Source organism: Anser anser (assembly GCF_964211835.1).
Source record: "Anser anser genome assembly, chromosome: 11".
Classification (NCBI taxonomy): Eukaryota; Metazoa; Chordata; class Aves; order Anseriformes; family Anatidae; genus Anser; species Anser anser.
In genome coordinates this window covers 22,767,254-22,787,627 of record NC_139732.1, presented here as the reverse complement: position 1 = coordinate 22,787,627, position 20,374 = coordinate 22,767,254, and the positions used below count along the sequence as shown (strand labels likewise).

Here is a 20,374-nt window from a genome sequence, read left to right as displayed (position 1 = left end):
CAGCCCCAGCTGCTGCTCCTTCGCCACCCCATCACGCCTTTGCAAAGCCCCCGGGGAAGTGGGACACCCCGGCGATGGGCGTGTGATAGGCCTGGAGGTGGGCAGCATCCTTCTGGCACGCCACCATCCTGCTTCCTTCCCCTTTGTGCGCAATTCGGGGTGAGCCACGTCCTCCCCCACCAGGTGCCTGCCATCGTCACCGTGTCCCCGGGGACGGGACCTTTCCTGACGCCGGGGCTGTCCCCCGGAGCCGACAGCAGGGTGCTGGGGAGGATTTGGCTTGGCGAGCACGTGGTGCCGTGAGCAGCCCCGCGGCCTCGGGCGCACGACTCTGGCTGCTCCCTGGGGTGCCCGCGCTGGGACTGGGGACGTGGGCGCCTCCGTAACGCGCCCGTCCTCTGCGCCAGGAAGACACCGGGGTGGCCGGCGCTGCGTGCACCCACCGTGGGGTGCTGGACGGAGCTCGGGGGCGCCGGCGCCCTGCGGTTCCCCCCACCCGTGCCCGGCTCGCACACGTGGGAGCGTGGCCGCCGCCGCTGCCCGGCCGCCAGCGCGGAGCGCTGCCCTAACGCGGTCCAGATGGAGCGGCTCCGGCCCTCGCGATCTTATCGGGGAGTTGTTCTTGGCCCCCGTGGCACCAGCAGCTGAGCAGCAGGAATGCTTTCCTTTGTTTGGGAGGCAGCCTGGCTTCGGGGAGACGTCGCCTCCAGCATCTGGATTTCATTTGTGGCCATTTGGAGAGCATGAAAGATGCTGTTCTTTTAATTCCCTTTTAACCCCTTCCTCGATGGCAAAGCCTCGCCGGGAGGCTCGCAGGGAGCCGGAGATTTCCGACAGCCTCTGCTGCACCGGGCTGGCTCCGTGCCCAGGGAAGCGGACAGGGCACAGCCTTTGGGTGCCATGCAGCCACACAGGGACTGGCAAGTCCCTGTCCTTGTCCCCAGCCAGCCCAAGGCCTGGCCAAAGGCTGCAGAGAGCAGGGGGCACAGCAGGAGGATTTGCACCCCCGGGCTTGGGAAGCTGGCCGGTGCACGTGGTGCCCAGCCTCGGTGCCCACAGAGGTGGCAGTGGTCACGGTTGTGCCCGTGTGTCACCAGTGGGGACCGTCCCCAGCCAGCACACGGGGGGTTAAGGCCTCCGGTGTGACAAATCGGGGTCGGGGGGTGCATGGGGTTCGGCATCTGATTCCCACCGGGAGGCAGGGCGGGGTACGGCCCCGCTCCGTCCAGCGAAGGAGAAAATACTAATCCTTTTATTTTTATATTATTACTTATTCATCTGGGCTGCACAGGCCTAATGGAAACCAGATGTAGGAAAACAGACACAGCCCCGAGCGGCTGGGACAAATTACCCCAAAGAAAAAGAAAAAAAAAAAAAAAAAAAAAGGAAAGGGAAAAAAAAAAAAGGATTCCAGTGGAGTTTGAGCAGTGCCGGGGAATTGGTGCCACGCTCGGAGGCGCTGCCAGGGGGGCAGAGCCTGGGCATGGGCTGGCGACCGCCCGCCGCCGACGGGGAGGGAAGGACGGACGGAGGGACACGTGGCAGGACAGCAGGACGTGGCTGGGCTGCCGCTGTCACCGGCGCTTCAGAGCCTCGGGGGAGCTTCGTGGGGCTGGAGGCAAAAGCCGGGGTTTCCAGGGTGGTTTGGCGAAGCGAGGGGCAGCGTCCTGCTGCTGCCGCATGTGACGCCGCGGGGACGGTGCCACCGGGGCGCACGAGTGTCCCAGCGGCCTGGCTCTGTTTGCTTTGGGCGCTTCTGGGCTTCGGCACCGAGAAATCCGGCACTTCGGGGGCTGCCTCTTGCTCCCGTGCCCGCGCAGCGGTGTTTGGATTGCAAACGCAGCAGGAAAAACTTATGGCTTCAAGAGAAGGAGAAGAAAAAAAAAAAGAGAGAGAGAGAGAAATAACACACCCAGACGCAGTTTCCCCTGGTGTTTGTTCAGCTTCGCGGAGACTTTCCTCCTGATGGGAAGCTGCGGAGCAGCCGTGCCGGCGCCAGGATGAGCGGATTTGTGCTTTTTCCCCCAAGCCCAGGCAGAGCCAGGCCCCTCCGCTGCAGCCCCTCGGAGCCGGATCCGTGCGGGGAGCGTGGGGCAGGTGCCGTGGCACAGGGTCCCCAGGCTGCCCCCTCCCCACCTTCTCCTCCAGCTGGACGAGCCCCGCTGCCTCCGCGCCGTGCCCCTGCCTGGGGAGACGCTGGCCGAGGGGAAGGATGCCCAGATCCGTGCTTTGCCGAGCAGGGCAGGGGCTGCTGCCCGGGGGTGCTGAGCCGAGGAGGATTTGGCTGTGCCCTGTCGCACGCTCTGTGGATGAAGGCACCGTCGGCGCTCGCAGCTGCCCCATGGTGGGCTCGCGGGGGCCACGTGGACGGCAGCCCCCCGGCTGTGCCAGGGCTCTCCCCCGTCCCCATGCAGCACGGGGGGACTCAGCAGGGGCTGGGCTTGGCACCATCACGAGGGCACCTGTGGGCTGAGGCCTGACCTCCCCTTGGCGCACTCTTTGGCATCAGGGCCGGATCCTGCTCCGCTGAGTGGCACGGGACCGCGCAAACCCCTTGCTCTGCCTCCCTTCTGGTGCTGGAGCCTCGTGAGCTGGCGGGCACGTCTCCATGCAGGCGGCCAGAGCTGGTTCCAGCCCGAAGCACCGGTGGGGGCTGCGCCCCCCTCACCACCCCTCGCGCCTCCCACCGGGGCCGTTACACCCGGCGTGAAGCTGCGAAGCCACACAACGGGCCCAGGAGGTGGGAGGGAGGCTGCAGGTCGGGGTGCGAGCCAGGCACCTCCCGGCATCATTTCTCCCCCCCCCCAGCATCTTCCAACAGTTCTCTTCTGTCCTGCCTGGAGGAGCCGTTCCCAGCCCCGTGGCAAGGAAAATCCGAGGTGTTTTTCAGAGCGTCCCATTTGTTTTGGCAGACCCCGTAAACAAACTGCCGCTTCACGGCAGAGGTGCTGTTTATCCTTGGGGGTTTCTCCTGCGGCTGGAGAGGGAGAAGGGAGCGCAGAAAGGCGAACCACAGCTCGCAGTGCCAGGTGTTTGCAGGATGACCGTGCACGCGGGTGGCTCCAGCCAAGGACGCTCAAACAGTGCCAGGGATGCCGTGGGACCGCGGTGGTGACCACCAGCCCTCCTGGCTCGCCGGTCCTCCCCACGTGGCATCGGCTGCAGGACGAGCCCTGATAGCATCTCGCTCGGGACGAGGCCCCGGTTTTATTTAGCCTGGACCATGTGCTCTCGCAGGGTTCGATTAATCTCCCGACAGTTGCAGCGGATTAGGCGTGCGTATTAGGCGAGTGGTTAGCAGCCGTGCCTGGTGGCGAGCCCGCTGCGTGCAGCGGGGACCCTGGCCGGGATGGTGACAGACCTGCGCAGCTGCCATGCTCACGGTCACCTGGCATGGCACGGCATGGCTCGGCATGGCTCAGCATGGCATGGCAAGGCACGGCATCCTCTGGGCTTCAGACTGAGTGGGTGACACAGGGAGCAGCATCGTGCACCGGCTGTCACGAACCCACGATTTGCTGCCTGTGCGCGGTCCCTGCCCGGCACCACGATGACCGCAATCGCCCTGAGCACAGCTCCTGGGGCTGGCGAGGCGCTAGCGGGCATCCTGGGCACGGGGTTCCCAAACGTATGGGCAGGGAGCTGCCGGCAGGAGGGTGCCGGCGTGTGACAGCGGTGGCTTTGCAGGGATGGCATCTGTGATAACGCTGCTCGTGAGCCCGAGCTGTGCCATGCAGAAGGTGTGGACCTCGTGTGGCACAGGGCAGCGCCTACAGAGCAGTGCCCTGTCCCTTCTCCAGTGTCACACATCCGTGGAGGATGCAGGGCACGGATGCGGGGCGCCGTCCCCACCATCCTACGGGGCCACAGGACACCAGGCACCGTCCCCGCCGCCCCTGCGCTCTCACTCCACCTGGGGACCGGAGATGCCCGAGGTCCCCGAGGCCCTGACCCGCCGGGCAGGGGCTGGCACCCGCGGCGCCGCCCCGCTCACCGCCCGCGCCCTGTCCCCGCAGATCCCGCGGCGAAGCGGGCCGCCACCATGCCCGACTCGCCGGCCGACGTCAAGACGCAGCCCAGGTCCACGCCGCCCAGCATGCCGCCGCCGCCGCCGGCCGTCACGCAGGGAGCCACGCGCCACCCCTCCTTCACGCCCAGCACCAGTGAGTACGGGGACGGGGATGGGGACGGGGATGGGATGGGATGGCGGGCAGGGAGGCTGCCCGGGTCCCTCGGCCACGCGCTGCCTTCGGGATCCGTCGCGACCTCGTCGCCCTGTGCGGTGCTGGCCGTGCCGTGGGGTGGCGATCCCCGTTCGTGCGCTGGAGAAGGGCTCTGGGCTGCGTGTGCTCTGCCCACCCCTAGCGAGGTGCTCGGGGACAGGGATGTCCTGGTCTCCTGCTGTGCGGTCACCAAACGGGGGCACGGAGCAGCGTGTGCCCCCCCCTGCACGGAGCTGCTGGAGGAGGCGGCAGGGCTCGGAGCTGGGCACGGCCACGTGGGTGCGTGTGGCACCAGGCGGTGTGGGGCAGTGTCACGGCTGGTCGTGGTGGTGGGGACCTGCTGGCTGTGCCCAGGTGACAGAGCGGTGGCGTCAGGGCGCTCCGCTGGGACTTGTCTCTAGTGTGTGAGTTGGGGGAGCCCCGGCTGCACCCGTGCTCCGTGGGCTCATCGCGCACCCACGGGGCTCACACTGGGGTTGGTCCCCACGCTGGTGTCCCAGCGCTGGCACATGGCGGGGCAGGATCAGGGTGGGCAGGGGGCTGTCCCTGCCACCAGAGCAGTGGTGGCCACAGCAAGCGGCTCCTCTGGCTTCGCCGTGATGTCTCCCTGGGCATGCACGTGTGGGGGTTTTGCTCGTACCTGCTTCTCGCTGAGAAACCCCAAAACGACACCCCAAGCCGCAGCCTCCCCAGCCACGCTGGCTGCTGTGGCCCTGCTGCGCTCCCAACCAGATGTTCTCTAATTAGAAATCGGATTGTGCTCTCTGCGCTCTGATGGGTTTTGCTTTTTAATCCGAGCCCTGCAGCGGACGCGGGGCTCCGTGTGCGGGGCTGGTGCAGGCGTCCCCATCCCGCTGGTGTGGGGACGGTGTGGGCAGCCTGCTGCCATCCCCGCCAGGGCTCGGGATGGAGTCTCGGTTTTTCTTGGTCTCGGGGAATTTCCACAAGCTGCCCCCCGAGTCGGGGCTGGGCAGGGACCATACGAGGAGGGGGGCATCCTCTGAGCCCTCCCTTGGGCTGTGTGGGGCAGACGGACCCGGCTCCATCCCCGGCACGTCGGGCTCCGCGCGGCTTTGCAGGACACAGGACGAGCGGGCCGTGCCCAACGGGACCCCCGGCCAAGAGCTGCCGCCTCTGCTCTCTCATCATAGCGTGTTTTATTTTGCTTGCAGATCGAGACGCTGGCCCTCCGACGTTTCTGCCTCGCGGCCGTTTTCATGGTTGCTTGAAATGGTCGATGGTCTGTCTTTGTAAGTAAAATGAAACGTGCGCTCTAATGAGAGACCCGAGACGCAGCCCGAGCCCCCCCGGCAGGGCGCTGCCCCCCCAGCCCCTCTCCTTGCCCTGTCCCAAGGATGCAAACCCCGTCCCTGGCCTGGCCGAGGGACACGTGCGGCGTCTAACTTAGTCACGCACCTGTTGTGGGAATAAAAGCAGTTGTGGCCGGGGGTTATTTTTGGCACCTCTTTAGTGGGCGGCTGGGACCGGCCGGCCGGAGAGCGAGCGGGAGGCTGCGGAAGCGGGCAGGGCAGGCAGGGCAGGGCTGCGGCACCAGCAGCACCAGGTCAGGGCGATGGTGGGAGCAGCACGGTGCACGCCTGGGTGCTGGCGGAGGGGTGCGAGGCTGCTCTGCGCAGAGGGGACGGGCTGCAGGGTGCTGTGACCCATGCTGCCCACGGAGAGGTCCCTGTGCCGAGGGCTGGCACGGGAATGGGGCGCCCTGTTGTGTGGCGGGGTCCTGTCCGCCCCTCATGCTGTGGGCAGCATCCACGTGAAGGCTCCTGGATGGGCAGAGCAGGGAACGGCCAGCAGCTTCTGGCAGCTCTTGGCTGCCGGAATGTCAAGGAGCGGGATCAGGCCCTCAGCACAGCCTGTCCGCCCTCCCTGCATCTGCCACGCGCTGCTCCGGGGGTGCAGCAGCATCCCGGGGCACCCCAGGCTGTGGGAGGACACCAGCCCCCTGGTGCCCGGCAGGATGCCCGGGTCCCCCCCAGCCCGCCGCCGTGGCACGGCCGCCCGCTCTCAGCTCCCCTCCTCTCCGCTTGCAGTGATGAACGGCAGCAGCCACTCGCCCACCGCCATCAACGGGGCCCCGTCCACCCCCAACGGCTTCAGCAACGGGCCGGCCACCTCCTCCACCGCCTCCCTCTCCACCCACCAGCTCCCGCCGGCCTGCGGCGCCCGCCAGCTCAGCAAGCTCAAGCGCTTCCTCACCACCCTGCAGCAGTTCGGCAACGACATCTCGCCCGAGATCGGGGAGCGGGTGCGCACCCTCGTCCTGGGGCTCGTGGTACGTTCGCCGGGCGCGGGGACCGCTTTTGGGGAGCCCCTGGGGCTGGCGGGTGATGCCCCAGCCCTGCCGCCAACCGGGGCTCCTGATTTTTAATTTGAGGTTGGAGATGATGCTAAATGAGGAGCCTCTTGGTGCTGAGTTGACTTAAATTCTGGAAAAACGGGGGCATCTCATGGTTCCCTGGGTGGGAAATGGATGGAGCGGATGCCGCTGGCATGGCCACAGTGCGGAGCTGGGTCCCCACTGCTCGCACCACCAGCAAACCCTGCGGGGTTTTCCCTTGAGCTTGGCAGAGCCGGTGGGGAGCAGAGCAGGGGAGCGGCCCCAGGGGGCGCAGGGTGGGTTGGGGGCTGCGAGCGGCTGGTGCTGAGCCCCGGCTGTCCCCGCAGAACTCCACGCTCACCATCGAGGAGTTCCACGCCAAGCTCCAGGAGGCCACCAACTTCCCGCTGCGGCCCTTCGTCATCCCCTTCCTGAAGGTGGGTGCCCTGCACGGCCCCCGGGCGTATAAATCCCCCCGCGCACGGGCAGTCCCATCAGGCCGAGGCGCTCGTGGAGCTGTTTGCAATAACGCACGGGGTTAGGCCAATCTGGAAACCATTTGCAATTCATTAAAAATCCCCCCCCCTTTTTTTTTTTTTCCTTTAATTTTCCTTCTGATTTCGTGCTGACTCTGCACTGCCACCCTGCTCCGGAGGGATTCGCCGACTGCCGGCACTCCTGGCAGCGCGGGCACGGGTGGCAGATGTTTGAGCCTGGCATCGCTCGCCCCTCGTTAGCGGAGGAGTAACAAAACCCTGCCCCCTGCCACCTTCGCAGCCCTTGCAGCAGGAAGCCGCCCCGCAGGGAAGGCAGAGCTGAGCGGGGCTGCTCGGGGGGGGGACACGAAGCCCCCGTCCCCGCTGTCCCCTTACCAAGCGAGCGCGGTGTCCCCGAGGCCAGCAGCACGCCCCGTGCCGCCGGCCGCCCCGGCACCCTGCTCCAGCTGCTTCCACCTTGGGCTCCAGCTGCTTCTCATTACCCTAAGTGCAAGCAGCCGGGCGCGGCGTGCTTCCCAGACTCGGGGGCTTTTTTGGTTTTCGGGGTCGTTCCCTGAGCCGGGGAAGGGGCGGGGGCCGCAGCGTGCATCTCCTCCCCGAGCGCTAACGCGTCCAACAGATGGGGCCTTGGCTGCCGATCAGCTGCCTAAAGAGAAAAGCGGAGCTGGCAGCAGCGGCACCCGGGCAGAAATGTGTTTCTGCTGCTTCGCCGCTGCTGATCCGCAGGCGCGGTGCACGGGTGCGTGGGCCGCTTACGGCACCCGCGTGCCCCATGGGTGCCAGGAGGGTTGGGGGTGGCCCCGGTGCCGAGCGCGCACCCGCTGGGGATCCCCCCAGGGCTGGGGGCTCAGGTCCTCGAGGTGAGAACTCGAGGGATGGGGAGGCTTGGGGTGGCTGGGGGTGGATGATTTTGGGGGGAGCGCGGCCGTGCCGTGGTGGGCTCTGGACTCCCGCTCCCCTCGCAGGCCAACCTGCCGCTGCTGCAGCGCGAGCTGCTGCACTGCGCCCGCATGGCCAAGCAGAGCCCGGCGCAGTACCTGGCCCAGCACGAGCAGCTGCTGCTGGACGCCAACGCCTCCTCTCCCATCGACTCCTCCGAGCTGCTCCTGGAGGTCAGCGAGAGCGGCAAGAGGAGGACACCAGACAGGTGAGGGCGCACGGGATGCCACTTTTAGGGGCGCAGCCCGCCAGCACGGGCGCGCTGGGTGCGGGAACGGGCGCCCAGGCGCGGGGCTGCGCACGGGTGCTCGGGGACCCCGCGGGGACCGACCTCCCCCGCTCCCCCCAGGACCAAAGAGAACGGTTTGGACCGCGACCCCCTGCACCCCGAGCACCTCAGCAAGCGGCCGTGCACCATGAGCCCCGCGCAGCGCTACAGCCCCAGCAACGGGCTGAGCCACGCACCCAACGGGCTGCCGCCCCCCGCCGCCCCCCTGCCCCAGCACTACCGCCTCGAGGACATGGCCATGGCGCACCACTACCGCGACGCCTACCGCCACGCCGACCCCCGGGAGCTCCGCGAGCGCCCGCGGCCCGCTGGTGAGCTCAGCACCCCCGCGCTCCTTGGTTTTGGGGGGTGGGGGGGGGACACAGCGTGGGGCTGGGGGTGATGCCGGGCTGACCCCCGCCCTGTGTTTGTCTTGCAGCGGTGCACGGGGCGCGCCAGGAGGAGGTGATCGACCACCGGCTCACCGACAGGGAGTGGGCGGAGGAGTGGAAGCACCTCAACAACGTACGTAGAGCCCCCAGCCTGGCCCCCCCAAATCGCTGCATGCGTGGGGCAGCCGTGCTGTGCCCACCCCGCTTTGCCCCCCCACTTCCACCGTGTCCCCCTGTGGTTTTCGTCCCGAGCATCCTTCGCTCCCACGGCCCCAGCACCACCCTGTGCAGCCCAGATTTCCCCCCAGCGCCCGGCGCCGCATCCCCCAGCCCCTCCGTTGCCCCCCCCACAGCTGCTGAACTGCATCATGGACATGGTGGAGAAGACGCGCCGGTCGCTGACGGTGCTGCGGCGGTGCCAGGAGGCCGACCGCGAGGAGCTCAACCACTGGATTCGGCGCTTCAGCGACGCCGAGGACATGAAGAAAGGCAGCCCCCCCTCCGCCCGCCCCCACAACAGCTCCTCCAGCTCCGAGGCACCCCAGTTAGGTATTGACCCGGGGGGGCTGCAGCCCGTCCCGGCCCCTCTCCGGGGTGCCCGTGCCGTTCCCCTGGGACCGGCTTGGCCAGTGGGGGGTCGGGTCATGGGGGGGGGTTGCCTTTTGCTAACGGCGTTGTCATCCCCCCCTGGATTCTTCGCAGACGCTCACCGGGACTTCGCGCCGCGGCCCCTCTCCGGTTACATGCCCGAGGAGATCTGGAGGAAGGCTGGTGAGTGTGGCCCCGCCAGCGTGCCCAGCCGGCAGCGTCCCCACTGCGTCCCCTCCCCGTGCCCGCGGGGCCGGAGGGGGCTGGGAGCCCCCCAGGGTGCCTGCGCACCCCGTGCCACGCTCACCCACCTTCCTTCCAGAAGAAGCTGTGAACGAGGTGAAGCGTCAGGCCATGTCCGAGCTGCAGAAGGCCGTGTCGGACGCCGAGCGCAAAGCCCACGAGCTGATCACGACGGAGCGAGCCAAGATGGAGCGAGCCCTGGCCGAGGCCAAGCGCCAGGCTTCGGAGGATGCCCTGACCGTCATCAATCAGCAGGAGGACTCGAGCGAGGTGGGGCTGGTGGGCACGAGGCTGGGGGGTGGCAGCACGGGCGCTGGGGACCTGCTGAGCAGCACTGGGGTGGCTGCGGCACCGCTGGTGGGGTGGGAACTCCTGCACCGAGTGAGGATGGGATGGGGTGCATGGTCTGGGATGAGGACGTGTGGTCCAGGATAAGAAGTGTAAAGTCAGGGATGTGGTGCACGGTCCAGGATGCTGCGCCTGGTCCAGGATGTGACACACAACCCGGGATGTGGTGCATGATCTGGGTTGTGGTGCGTGGTCCAGGATGGGTTAACAACCCAGGGCAGGGTACGTGGTTTGGGCTGTGGTGCACGGACTGGGTTTGGGTACGGGGTTTGGGATGTGGCACACGGTCCAGGATTGGGGTATGCGGTTTGGGATGCGGTGCACAGACTGGGTACGTGGTACGGGCTGTGGCACACGGTCTGGGATGCAGCGCACAGTCCGGGATGGGGGCGCACAGTCCGGGAAGGGGCGCTGCACGCTCCAGCACTGAGGTTTTCCCCCGCTGTCCCCGCAGAGCTGCTGGAACTGCGGGCGCAAAGCGAGCGAGACCTGCAGCGGCTGCAACACCGCCCGCTACTGCGGCTCCTTCTGCCAGCACAAGGATTGGGAGAAGCACCACCACGTCTGCGGGCAGACTCTGCAGGGGCTGCCGGCCCCCGCCACCGCCCCGACGGCTGGCGTGGGGCTGCCGGTGGGCTCGGCGCAGCCCGAGGGGGTGCCCCCCATGGCCAGCAGCCCCAGCGAGACGGGCTCGGGGGCCGCGTCCCGCGCCGGCACGCCGGCCACCCCGGCCCCGCTGGAGAGCGCGTCCCGCTGAGCCGCCCCCCCCCGCCCCGACCCCGCTGCCGCCGCCGCGGCGCGCCAAAAGAACCAGACTGCACTCGATGCAATTTCCTCAGCTACCTGACTCGTGTGACCTCCAAAACGACCTCTCTATCTCTCACAAATAATCCTCACGGATCCTCAAACTGGGCTTTAAGTGGAGTTTAAGGCAAACGCCGGTCTTCTCTGTTCTCTCTTCGGTCTTTGTTTTGGCTTTTTTTTTTTTTTTTTGGTTGGTTTTCTAGCGTTTGGGGGATTGCTGTTCGTTGCTACCGGGTGGTTGTTTTTTGTTTTTTTTTTTTTTTAAATATATATATTTTTATATTTTTATTTTTCTCCTCCTTTCCGGATGAGGGGTTTGCCGCAGGCTGGCCGCGCCGTGCCGTGGGGAGAGGCCAGGCTGGCGGCGGCGCTGCCCAGGAGCTCGCTCACAGGAGGAAGGAAACTTCTTTTCTTCGTCTCTCTCTCTCTTTTTTTTTTTCTTTTTTTTTTGTAAAAAAAAAAAAATAAAGAAAATAAAAATGAAAACGTCGGACTCTTTGGCTTTAAGTAAGAAATTGTAAAAAAAAAAAAAAAAAAAAAAAAAAGGAAAAAAAAAAGAAAAATCCAAAAAAAAAAAAAGACACCGCCAAGTCAAGCGGCGTGCCAGAAGCTCACCTGTAAACTACCTTGCTAGCTAGCCAAGAACAGACCAGACTCACCTCTGCTCCAAAGGAAATCCAAAAACAAGAAAGATCCAAACGTCTCTCCACTGCCAAAGTTCGTTTCGTTCTGTTGTCGCTTGCTCCGACGCTTCCCGTCCTCGCTGGCCGGGGGGAGCCCGGCGCGCCTGGGGGTTGGACGAGTTTCTATTACAAAATAAAGCAAAAAAAGAAAAATTTTTTTTTTTTTTTGGAAATATACAGAGGAGCGCTCCCCACGCGGCGTGGGGGGCACGGGCGGGAGCCCCCGGGTCTCCCTACCTCTGCCCACCACCGGAGGAGAGGATCGAGGAGCACGAGGGATGAATTCTGCTGCTCTCCCGGCCCCCGTGCGCCGACACCCTGGGGTTTTTGTCCTTTTTATCCGCTCCCCGCGTTGGATTATAATTTTTAAATTTTTTATTTTATTATTTTTTTTTTTGCAACGATTTCCAGGAGGCAAGAAAAAAAAGGCAAGAAAGCACCACCTCCTCCCTCGCAGAGGAGGCGGACGAAAGACGATGTAGGTGATGTTGTAATTTCTCGCAGCGTTGTACAAAGCGCAGAGGACGGGAGTGCAATACGGAAAGTCCCACGGCTCCGGGAGGAGGGAAGGAAGCCAGAGCGTGCCCCGGCGCGGCCGGGCAGGAGTGCTGTACGTTAATGTGAATGTAAATAGCGTCTGCAGAGGTCCAAAAATAATAATACCGATAGTGATAATAATAATAAGAGACACTTTGCCAAATAAAAGGGTGATGAGAAACCACTGGAGGATGTGGTGTGTAGGAGCTAGGCCGAACCGAGAAGAAGTCATGTGCTCGATAGGAGCTTTTAGTTTTCCGCATTTGCAAAAACCATCCTGTGTGTTTGCCGTAGGCAAGGCGGGAGGAGGACGGGCTCGGGTGCTCGCAGAGGCGCCGCCCGCGGGTGCTGCCCTCGTGCCACCCTCCTGCAGCAGGAGCATGCACGGGGCTGCGCCGTGCCGAGCCGTGCCGTGCCGTGCCGTGCCATGCCATGCCGTGCCGCAGCAGGGCCCGGTGCGCCCCGAGGTGACGTTTCCTACCCCGAGCCCTGCTGCAGGTCCCTGCGCACCCCGAGACCTCGGTGCGTCCCCTCGGGGTGGGGGGTGGGGGAGTCCCGCGCACCCCGAGCTGGGAGCGCTTTGCCGGGTGCCCCTCGAGCGAGCGTTCACTTTATTTATGGTGTGACATATGTAATATTGTCTATTTTTCTTACGTTTCCTGAGAAGAGGTAATATATAAGAGTTTTGCAGATGCTCCTGCTGCGGGGCCGCCTGCTGCCCTGGGTGTCCGTCCCCTCCCCGCCGCGCGTCCCCGCGTGCCCCCTGTCCCCCCCGCACCGGGGCCCTGCCTCTCTACCTCCGCCTCGCCGGGAAACCGCAGACGAGAGCATTTACACAGAGTCTGCTCTCGTTTCCACTCCTTTCTGTTTTGCTTTTATTATTTTATTTTTTTCTGTTTTCCTTTGTGTTGGTTTTTTTTTTTTTTTTTTTTTTAAATAATAAAAATACCCTAAAGAACCTTGCATTGAAACCAAAAGCCGAGGGAGGGAGGGGACGGGCGGTGCGGCGCTAGCAGACGTCCAAACCAGAACGACAGCTTTAACGTGTAATATTTCCAAAAAATAGCGATGCGGGGAGGACGGCGGCTGTGGTGGCGGCCGGGGAGGCTCTGGCCGGGTGCTTCCATGGTTTTTTTTTTTTGCCCCGCACCGGTGCTGGGATGTGTGTGGGGCTGGGGCGTGCGTGCCCTGCGTGATGCCCAAGCTTTGTTTCTTGGTGGCTTTGTGGCACCGGGTGCTGGCAGAGGGACGTGCCGCGTGGTCCTGGTACAGCCGCGGGGCTTGGGAACACCCCGGGCGCTGCGGGGCTGCTCGGGGACACGGGGGGCCGGGGTGGCACAGCCCTGTGCCGGATCAGGTCCCCGCGGCCACCCGCAGCGCCCGTCTTGGGTTTCCTTCCCCCTGCCCTGGTTGGAGCAGGGGAACGGTGTTCACATGGGGGGACAGCTTGTTTGCGGTCCCCGGGCGTTCTCAAACGGAAACCCCAGCCGAAACCAAAGTGCTGCCTCCCGGCAAGGCTCTGGGGACCCCAAACCTCCCCGGGCAGCCCCGGAGACCCCTGGCACCGCCTGCCGCAGCCGCCCCTCGCCCACCTCCTCCGGGGCATCCCCAGCTCCTCGGGGGTCCCCGCGCCCGGGTGGGTTTGGGGCTGGGGACACGGCGTCGCCTCGCTCCCGGAGCAGGTCCCGGGTGCCGTGCAGGGTGCTTGCAGTGGCAGGGCCGCCCACAAGCGCCCGGCAGCCCCTGGGGTCTCCCCCGACGCCACCAAAAGGCACAGCACCGGGAGGGAGGCGTCGTGCCCCCCGTCCCCCCTGCTCACGGCTGCGCGGGCAGCACCGGTTCCCCAGCCCTGCCCGCGGCTCCCTGCCAGCCCCGGGGACGGGGACACCGGGGTGTGGGGGTCCCAGGGGCTGGGGGCTGGGGAGCAGAGCCCCCAGTAAGGGCCGGGTGGGCTCGGGGGCGCCCGCCCTGCTCTGCTGCCTGGGTTTGCAGGGCCAGCACGGAGAGATGACGCGGCAGGACTTTCCTTCGGCATGCTGTCCCCCCCCCCCCCCTTGCTGTTTCCCGCTTTCTCTAAGTGTACTGTATGTTTGACCTGTGAAAGATGTAAACTTTATGATTCAGGTTATGTCTGTTCTTAACTCTGTATCTGTGTAATAAAGACGATTTAATATCAATCCCGGGTCTCCGTAGCATGCGCTTGCGCTGGGTGCCCTCCCCCCCCCCCCCCCGCCAGCAGCAACCTGCTACCCCTGTCCCAAGCTGGGGAGAGGCCACTTTGGACCCCGGGGTCATGCAGTGGTCCCCAGCCAGCCCTGGGAAGGGGGGTCCCGGGGGGTCTCCCCCTAATTCTGCAGGTGCTGCGCCCTGCAGCCTGGGGCAGCCAGGCGGAGCTGTGCCTGGTTCCCTGCGGGGTCAACAGACAAGAAGGGCCGGGGGGTGTCCCCACACCGGGGGGTGTCCCCACACCCGGGGGGGTGTCCCACACCCGGGGGGGCGCCACGCGTGTGGGCCTCGCCTCGCCCCGCTGCACCCCGCGTGGCCGCAGCCGCCCGCGGGACTCGAACCCGCGTCCTCGGGGTCCCAGCGGGGCGCGGCCGCCCCCTCCCTCCCTTCCGGGGGGCGGGGCCCGGCGGCGGGGCGCGGCCCGCGATTGGCTGCTGATGTGTGAAAGTAGCGCGCCGGCGGGAAAGGCGCACATGGCGGCGGGGCGCGGCACGAGGGCGCGCAGCATGTTCGCGGGCAGGGCCAGGTAAGGGGCCGGGGCTGCCGTGGGGCTGCCGTGGGGCTGCCGTGGGGCTGCCGTGGGGCTGCCGTGGGGCTGCCCGGGTTGTGGGAGGCTTGTCCCTGGATGTGCCCGAAGCACAATCGAATTGGGGTCTGGATGGCTGTGGGTTTTCCCTCCCCTCTGTGCAGCCTGGGAGTGCTGCTTGTAGGGCAGGTCCTCCTTCCTCTTCCCTTTCCTCAATGAGGTTGGGGTGTTTGGCACTTTATTTTGCCCATGGGAAGCTGCTCCCAGGTCCCCTCTGCGGTTCCCTGAGCTGGGGAGTGACTCTGGGAACTGGAGACTTCTCAATAGTACTCCCTGCTGCAGCTCTGGGGTTTTGCTGCAAGCCTGCCTGCAGCATCAGGAGCTTTGGAGGTGGTTACTCATTCTCCTGGAAGCAGCCTTAAAGCCTTTGTGGGGCTGGCATTCTGCGTTTGGTTCTGTGTTAAGTGCTGCTTGTTGAATTACTTTTTACCTCTGTTCATGCCCAGTCCTCTGTTCCTGGACACTTCTCGGATCTGGTGGCAGGACCCGCCATCCCTGGCAGCAGTGGAGGCGTCCTGGGACGTGGCGGAGATGGCAGCTCCGCACAAGGCTGTGGATGAGGACTCAGACCTGAGCCACCTGGAGGGGGACAGCGCGGAGGAGTTGGGTGTGCAGGACCCGGTGAGCATTGGGCTAAATGTGGAATTGTTTTTCTCCCTTTCCATAAGGAAAAAGGAAGCTTTCTATAGCTCTGTTCAAGTGCAGGGCTGCATCACCATGGGCCGGGAGTGTTCCCATGCCCTGTGCTGCTCACACAAGTCATGCTTTGGGTTTCAGGAGCTGGAGGCCATCAAAGCCCGAGTGCGGGAGATGGAGAAGGAGGACGAGAGGCTGAAGGCGCTGCAGCTGGAAGCTGAGAGCCGCCTCATCATGAGCTCGGAGGCAGGTACGGGCTGTCCCTGGTCCCAGGCTGGCATGGGGCTGATGCAGGTCATACCCACTCATACCTCCTACCTTTGCCAGCTGCGATGCACTAAATTAATTAAACTTAAGTCAATTAAGTAATTGAGTTTAGTACCAAGGCCCTGTAAAGCAGTCACCCTGTGTCATTCTTTTTGTGTGGAGAGATGGGGCAAGGGGATGGAGGAGGCTGAAGTGCTGGGGTTTGGGAGTATGTGATGGGACTGTGGAGCTGGCAGTGTGGCCGTGCACCAGCTTGGTGCCAGCTGTGCCGGGAGCCCCCGCCAGCTGGTCCCTCTGCTGTGGCTCCACCCAGTGTGACAGCAGCCCTCGTTTCTGCAGGTCTCTTCCCAAAGACAACAGAGGAGAAGATGGAGGTCGACCAGCGCTCCATCTACGTGGGCAATGTAAGTGGGAGGCCCTGGGGCAGAGCCCACCTCCCTGCTCCCTGCCCGGTGGGGGTTTGTTGTGCTCCCTACCCCGAGGACCTGTCCCACCTCCCTGCTATAGAGGCTGGTCCCAAACTGGATGCTTTGCTTCTGCCCAGTCCACACTGGGAATGTGGCTTGAGGCTCACAGCTCAGCACCTGCCCGTGATCCTCAGCCACTTGCAAGTAACGTGCTGCAAGCATCAGCCACCCCAAACACCCTGCTGGAAGCTGTGCATTATGCAGTGTTCCTTGTTCCCTCAAAGCAGGGCAGTCCCTTGGATTTGGGGGTTCTGGGCTGGGGGATTCAGGTGGAAGGGTCTCCTAAACCTCAGGAGATGGTGAGGCTGTGGTGGCACAGCGTGTGGCCCCTTGCTGGCCAGCCGAGGTGTGATGGTGAGCAGAGAGACCTGGGAGCTGTGGAGGTGCCCATGGGGACTGTGGTTGCAGGTGGACTACGGGGGCACGGCGGAGGAGCTGGAGTCTCACTTCAACAGCTGCGGGCAGATCAACCGCGTCACCATCCTCTGTGACAAGTTCTCGGGGCACCCCAAAGGGTCAGTGCCGGCTGCGGGGTGCTGGGGACTGAGGCCGTGGTGGGTCTCAGCCTGGCTGCTCCGCAGCATCGCTGCTGGTCGTGGTGGAGGACGTCTCCTCCGAAGCCAGTGGCTCTGGGATTTGGCTGAAGCTCGACTGGAAATGTCCAGTGCAAGGAACGGGTTGGTGCTGTGGGTTGGTGGTGAAGGGGAATTCAGCCTGGGGGCTTGGCATCAGCCCTACAGCATCGTAGGTGCTGCAGGAGCAGAGCTGCCACCTGCTTCTAAAAAAAAAAGCAGAGCCTGGGCTGTGTGTGCAAAGAAGGCAGGGATTTATTCTTCCCCCCCATGAGTCCTGGGGGGCTTGGTGTGCCCTCAGGAAGGACGCTGCTGTCCCCAGGCAGAGCCCCTGCCCCGTGCCGGGCAGCACGATGTCCCCGGGGCTCTGCTCACCCCTTCCCCTCGCAGGTACGCCTACATCGAGTTCGAAGAGAAGAGCTCCGTGAAAGCCGCCGTGGAGCTGGACGAGAGCTTGTTCAGAGGCAGAGTCATCAAGGTAGGAGCAGGATGAGGCCCCTGGGGATGTGTCTGTCTGTCCCAGCCCTGCTGCCTGGGGCTTGTGCTGAGCCCCCACTGCCTTCCAGGTGCTGCCCAAGAGGACCAACATGCCGGGCATCAGCAGCACCGACCGCGGGGGCCACCGAGGCCGCTTCCAAGCCCGAGGAGGGCTCGCCCAGCGCGGGGGCTACTACGGGGGGCAGCAGGCGAGGCTGCGAGGGAGGACGTACAGGTGAGGCTGGCGGGTGTCCCGGTGCATGTGGGAGGATGGAGAAGGGCTCTGGCCCCAGGGGTACCTGGGTTTGGTCGAGGTTAGCTGGGGCTGAAGGGTGAGTCTCTGCTTTGGGGGGGCTGTCAGCAGGTAGACGTGATTTTTGGCAGCACCCGACCGCTGGCACCTCGGGCTGAGCGATGCCCCGGTGCTCCAGGAGGCTGTTTTGTTCCTGTCTAGGGGTCGGGCAAGGCTGCAGCCTTGGTATTTTCCGTACTAGAAAGGAGGACTGCACTGCCCTGGAAGATGCCAATGGGACTGGAATGAAGAGATGGGATTGGAGAGACTTAAATGTGCCTACCCGAGCCAAAAAAAAAAAAGAGATTAATTTTAAAAAGCCATCTGCCTGGCTGTGAGGATTACTGGCGAGGCAGCTGTGTGCCGTGCAGCTGGAGCTGGGCTGCCAGGGGGAAGACTGGATCTGCTCTGTCCATGCTTCGGCTGGATCCCTGCTGGCATCCCAGGAGGGGCTTGGGGATGGGGTTTGTGTGGGGAACAGTCTCATTCCAGGGAACAGCGTGCTCTGGGATGGGAAGTGCTTTCCCAGTCCTCCCTTTCATCCTCATCCTATGGGAACAGAGCTGTGTTGGGGGGTTTGTAAGCCTTGTTTGGGTTCTAGGTGCATGAATGCTGTTCACCCTGCGGTGGGGGGAGTCCTGTCCTGCTCGGCCCCTGGAGAACCCTGCTCTGGGCGCTTTCAGATCGTCCAGCGCACGAAGCTTTCCTCTCTGGCACTTCCTTAGTGGCTATCTCTACAGCAGCTGGGTCCTGGTTTCTCTTGCCTGTAAGAAAATCCTAAAGACCTTTCCAAAGACTCTCATCGTCTCTGAATCAGCGGGGAGAGCCTTGGGATGCAGCTCTAGGTGTGACTGCCGGGGAGCTTTTCTGTAGCTGGAAAGACTCAGCATTGTGGATTTCTGACCGTACTCTTGGGAGGAAGATCAAGCCTAGTGATGCATTTTGGGGTCTAGTTTTTTAACTTGCTAGTTATTCCACATCTAAGAACCAGGGCAGGGAGAAGGCATCCCTTGCTGTTTGCTGGGAAGCCTCTATCTCTCTTGGTTAAACAAGGCCTGGGTGTCAAAAACCGAACAAACCTTCCCCCTCCTGCTTTTATTCCAAAGCCACAGGGATCGAAGTGTGCTGCTAATGCATCCTTTTGGTTCATTTCTAGCAGTAGCAGCATTTCAAAATAGTCTATTTCTGCAAATTTGGTCTGATCTTCCTCTTTATTCCTGGCATGGTTCCTGCTCCCTCTTTGGGGTGGGTGTGAGCTCACCTGAACTCGAGGGTCAGCGCTGCCTGGCACTTGCCCTTCCTAGTGTTTATGAGCTCTGAATCTGTTCGTTTTTAAAGGCAAAACTTTGTTAAAAGAGCCAGGCTGGGACTCCAGCAAACAGCATTACCGTGTGAAGTTCTGCATTGAAATGGGTTTTATTATGTAATTCTCACGCTAATCTTTCAGGATCCTTGGTTAGGATTCCCCTAACCCAGATGCAACTGACTCCTAAAGCAGCTTTTCACAGCTCAGAGGGCACTGCCAGACTAAAATCCCACTGCTTTTCTTTTTCCTTAGGACCTCAGGATTTTTTTAAAGCTCGGGGCCTTAACTCTTAAGTTGATTTTGCCCTCTGCCCAGTGCGGGCTGTGCTGCCGAGGCTGGCCTTAGTTTCTCAATCCGAGCTACTCTTGGGCTCAGACTACCAAACTGGCTTTTTCTCCAGGGCTTTAGACTTTCCATTAGTAGGTTTGTAAATTACTGAGATTTAATTTTTAATAAAAATTACTTTGGGGTGTACTTCTGAGTGAAAAGAGTGAAGACTTTTATGTGAAATTGTTTCGGAATAACAGCATGCAGCTGTGCCTTGTTTAGATGGTGGGAGGGGCTCAAACACTTCCATCTCCCATCATTTGACAGGTTGTTGTTGATTAAACATATTTTTGTTTGAGGAAGTATTGTAAATGTCACTTATTTTTAAAATAAATGATCTTGCTGTGTGAACTTGATCTGCGGTGAGAGGCTGGCTGGGAGCTGACAGGCTGTACTGACCTGGCTTTTTCCAGGTTCTTGTATCCTTTGGAGCTGTGTAACTATTTTTTTAATTGATTAGGTGCTCAGAGCAGACTGCTGTGTGCTGCTGATGAAGCAGCCTAGGTTGCTTTGCTTCTGACCAGGAGTGTGTGCTGGGGGCTGCTGGGGTTTGCAGATAACCTGGCAGAAAACTTGCCCTGTTGGGCAGCTCTGTCAAACTTGCTGTAGCTGCACAGCCTCACTGAGCGCAACATACAAGTGATTAAGAAGCTGGGATGACTTCCTAGTCTATTTTTAAAAATATAAATACCTGCTATTGATTTGGTGGTCTTTAATTAGAACAGCAGTGGGCTGCAGGGGGAGGAGATGTTAACAGATGAGTTTGGGATGAGCAAGGCATCTGCAGTCCTGATGTCTTAATCTTGGTGTGGGTTTATCCCAGCTGCACTACCTGTGCTCCCTGACCTGGACCAGAACTACTGCTAAGTGTGCCAGGCCTGTTTTAGGGAGTGATGAGAGCAAATGCTGGCAAATCTGAGTCACCCACAGATCCTCCCCAGGAAGGCGAGATCAGTGCAGGACTCCACCAGGTGCAAGGTGGTGCTGCGAGAGCAGCTGTTTGTCTGTCTGCCAGATCCTTCTCCAGTGTGTAAGCAGTGGCTGATTGTAAAGAGACCTGGAGCCTTCGGCTGATCTGCGCAGCTTTCTCTTTCCAAGAACTACTGAAGTAAGTACATGCAGATCTGAGTGTTCCCAGCTGAGGAAAAACAGGACAAGGAGACCATGTTTTTAAAATAAGCATAGCTTCGACTGTTCCTGACAGAACTGAACAGTCCTGAGCAGCAGCAAAGGGGGCTGGCAAACAGCAAAAGGGCTGCTGCTGCTGGGCTCCTCTTGCATTAGAGAAGTGCTCTGAAGCACTGGTACTTCTGAGGAGCAGTGTCACTATCTGTGCCTCTCAGCTGACTGAAATCTAGGCT

The 20,374-nt window shown here is 62.4% G+C and overlaps 2 protein-coding genes across 8 annotated transcripts in view; both read left to right on the top strand.

Moving 5' to 3' along the window:
- CBFA2T3 (CBFA2/RUNX1 partner transcriptional co-repressor 3) overlaps positions 1 to 14,034 on the top strand; it is a 30,416-nt gene extending 16,382 nt beyond the window's left edge. For 3 of the 6 annotated variants that reach the window (XM_083794888.1, XM_083794892.1, XM_083794890.1), the window contains exons 2-12: positions 4,017 to 4,163; positions 5,396 to 5,473; positions 6,272 to 6,513; positions 6,906 to 6,995; positions 8,021 to 8,202; positions 8,344 to 8,594; positions 8,702 to 8,787; positions 9,008 to 9,203; positions 9,357 to 9,425; positions 9,565 to 9,755; positions 10,288 to 14,034. In XM_083794888.1, coding sequence (XP_083651014.1) covers positions 4,017 to 4,163; positions 5,396 to 5,473; positions 6,272 to 6,513; positions 6,906 to 6,995; positions 8,021 to 8,202; positions 8,344 to 8,594; positions 8,702 to 8,787; positions 9,008 to 9,203; positions 9,357 to 9,425; positions 9,565 to 9,755; positions 10,288 to 10,590 — 1,835 coding nt within the window. In that variant the 3' untranslated portion in view covers positions 10,591 to 14,034. The remainder of the gene's footprint in view (positions 1 to 4,016; positions 4,164 to 5,395; positions 5,474 to 6,271; positions 6,514 to 6,905; positions 6,996 to 8,020; positions 8,203 to 8,343; positions 8,595 to 8,701; positions 8,788 to 9,007; positions 9,204 to 9,356; positions 9,426 to 9,564; positions 9,756 to 10,287) is intronic. The other 3 variants (XM_083794889.1, XM_083794891.1, XM_083794893.1) reach the window with 3 other exon arrangements.
- A 428-nt stretch (positions 14,035 to 14,462) lies between these two features.
- PABPN1L (PABPN1 like, cytoplasmic) lies at positions 14,463 to 19,369 on the top strand. Of its 2 annotated transcripts, none has more exons than XM_083794901.1 (8): positions 14,463 to 14,609; positions 15,116 to 15,290; positions 15,447 to 15,555; positions 15,912 to 15,976; positions 16,448 to 16,554; positions 17,002 to 17,089; positions 17,178 to 17,323; positions 17,982 to 19,369. In XM_083794901.1, the coding sequence occupies exons 1-8, from the start codon at positions 14,521 to 14,523 to the stop codon at positions 18,103 to 18,105; spliced, it is 903 nt and encodes a 300-aa protein (XP_083651027.1). In that variant the 5' UTR covers positions 14,463 to 14,520; the 3' UTR covers positions 18,106 to 19,369. The 2 variants fall into 2 exon arrangements, with proteins under 2 accessions (XP_083651027.1, XP_083651028.1); XM_083794902.1 differs by having other exon boundaries at positions 17,543 to 18,080.
- Positions 19,370 to 20,374: the final 1,005 nt, after the last annotated feature.

Bases quoted from the DNA above. Each gene is read 5' to 3' on its own strand.
- PABPN1L (XM_083794901.1), top strand. From the start codon at position 14,521: ATGTGTGAAAGTAGCGCGCCGGCGGGAAAGGCGCACATGGCGGCGGGG. The intron at 15,556-15,911 runs GTACGGGCTGTC...TCGTTTCTGCAG, and splicing joins CATCATGAGCTCGGAGGCAG to GTCTCTTCCCAAAGACAACA. The intron at 16,555-17,001 runs GTCAGTGCCGGC...TTCCCCTCGCAG, and splicing joins TTCTCGGGGCACCCCAAAGG to GTACGCCTACATCGAGTTCG.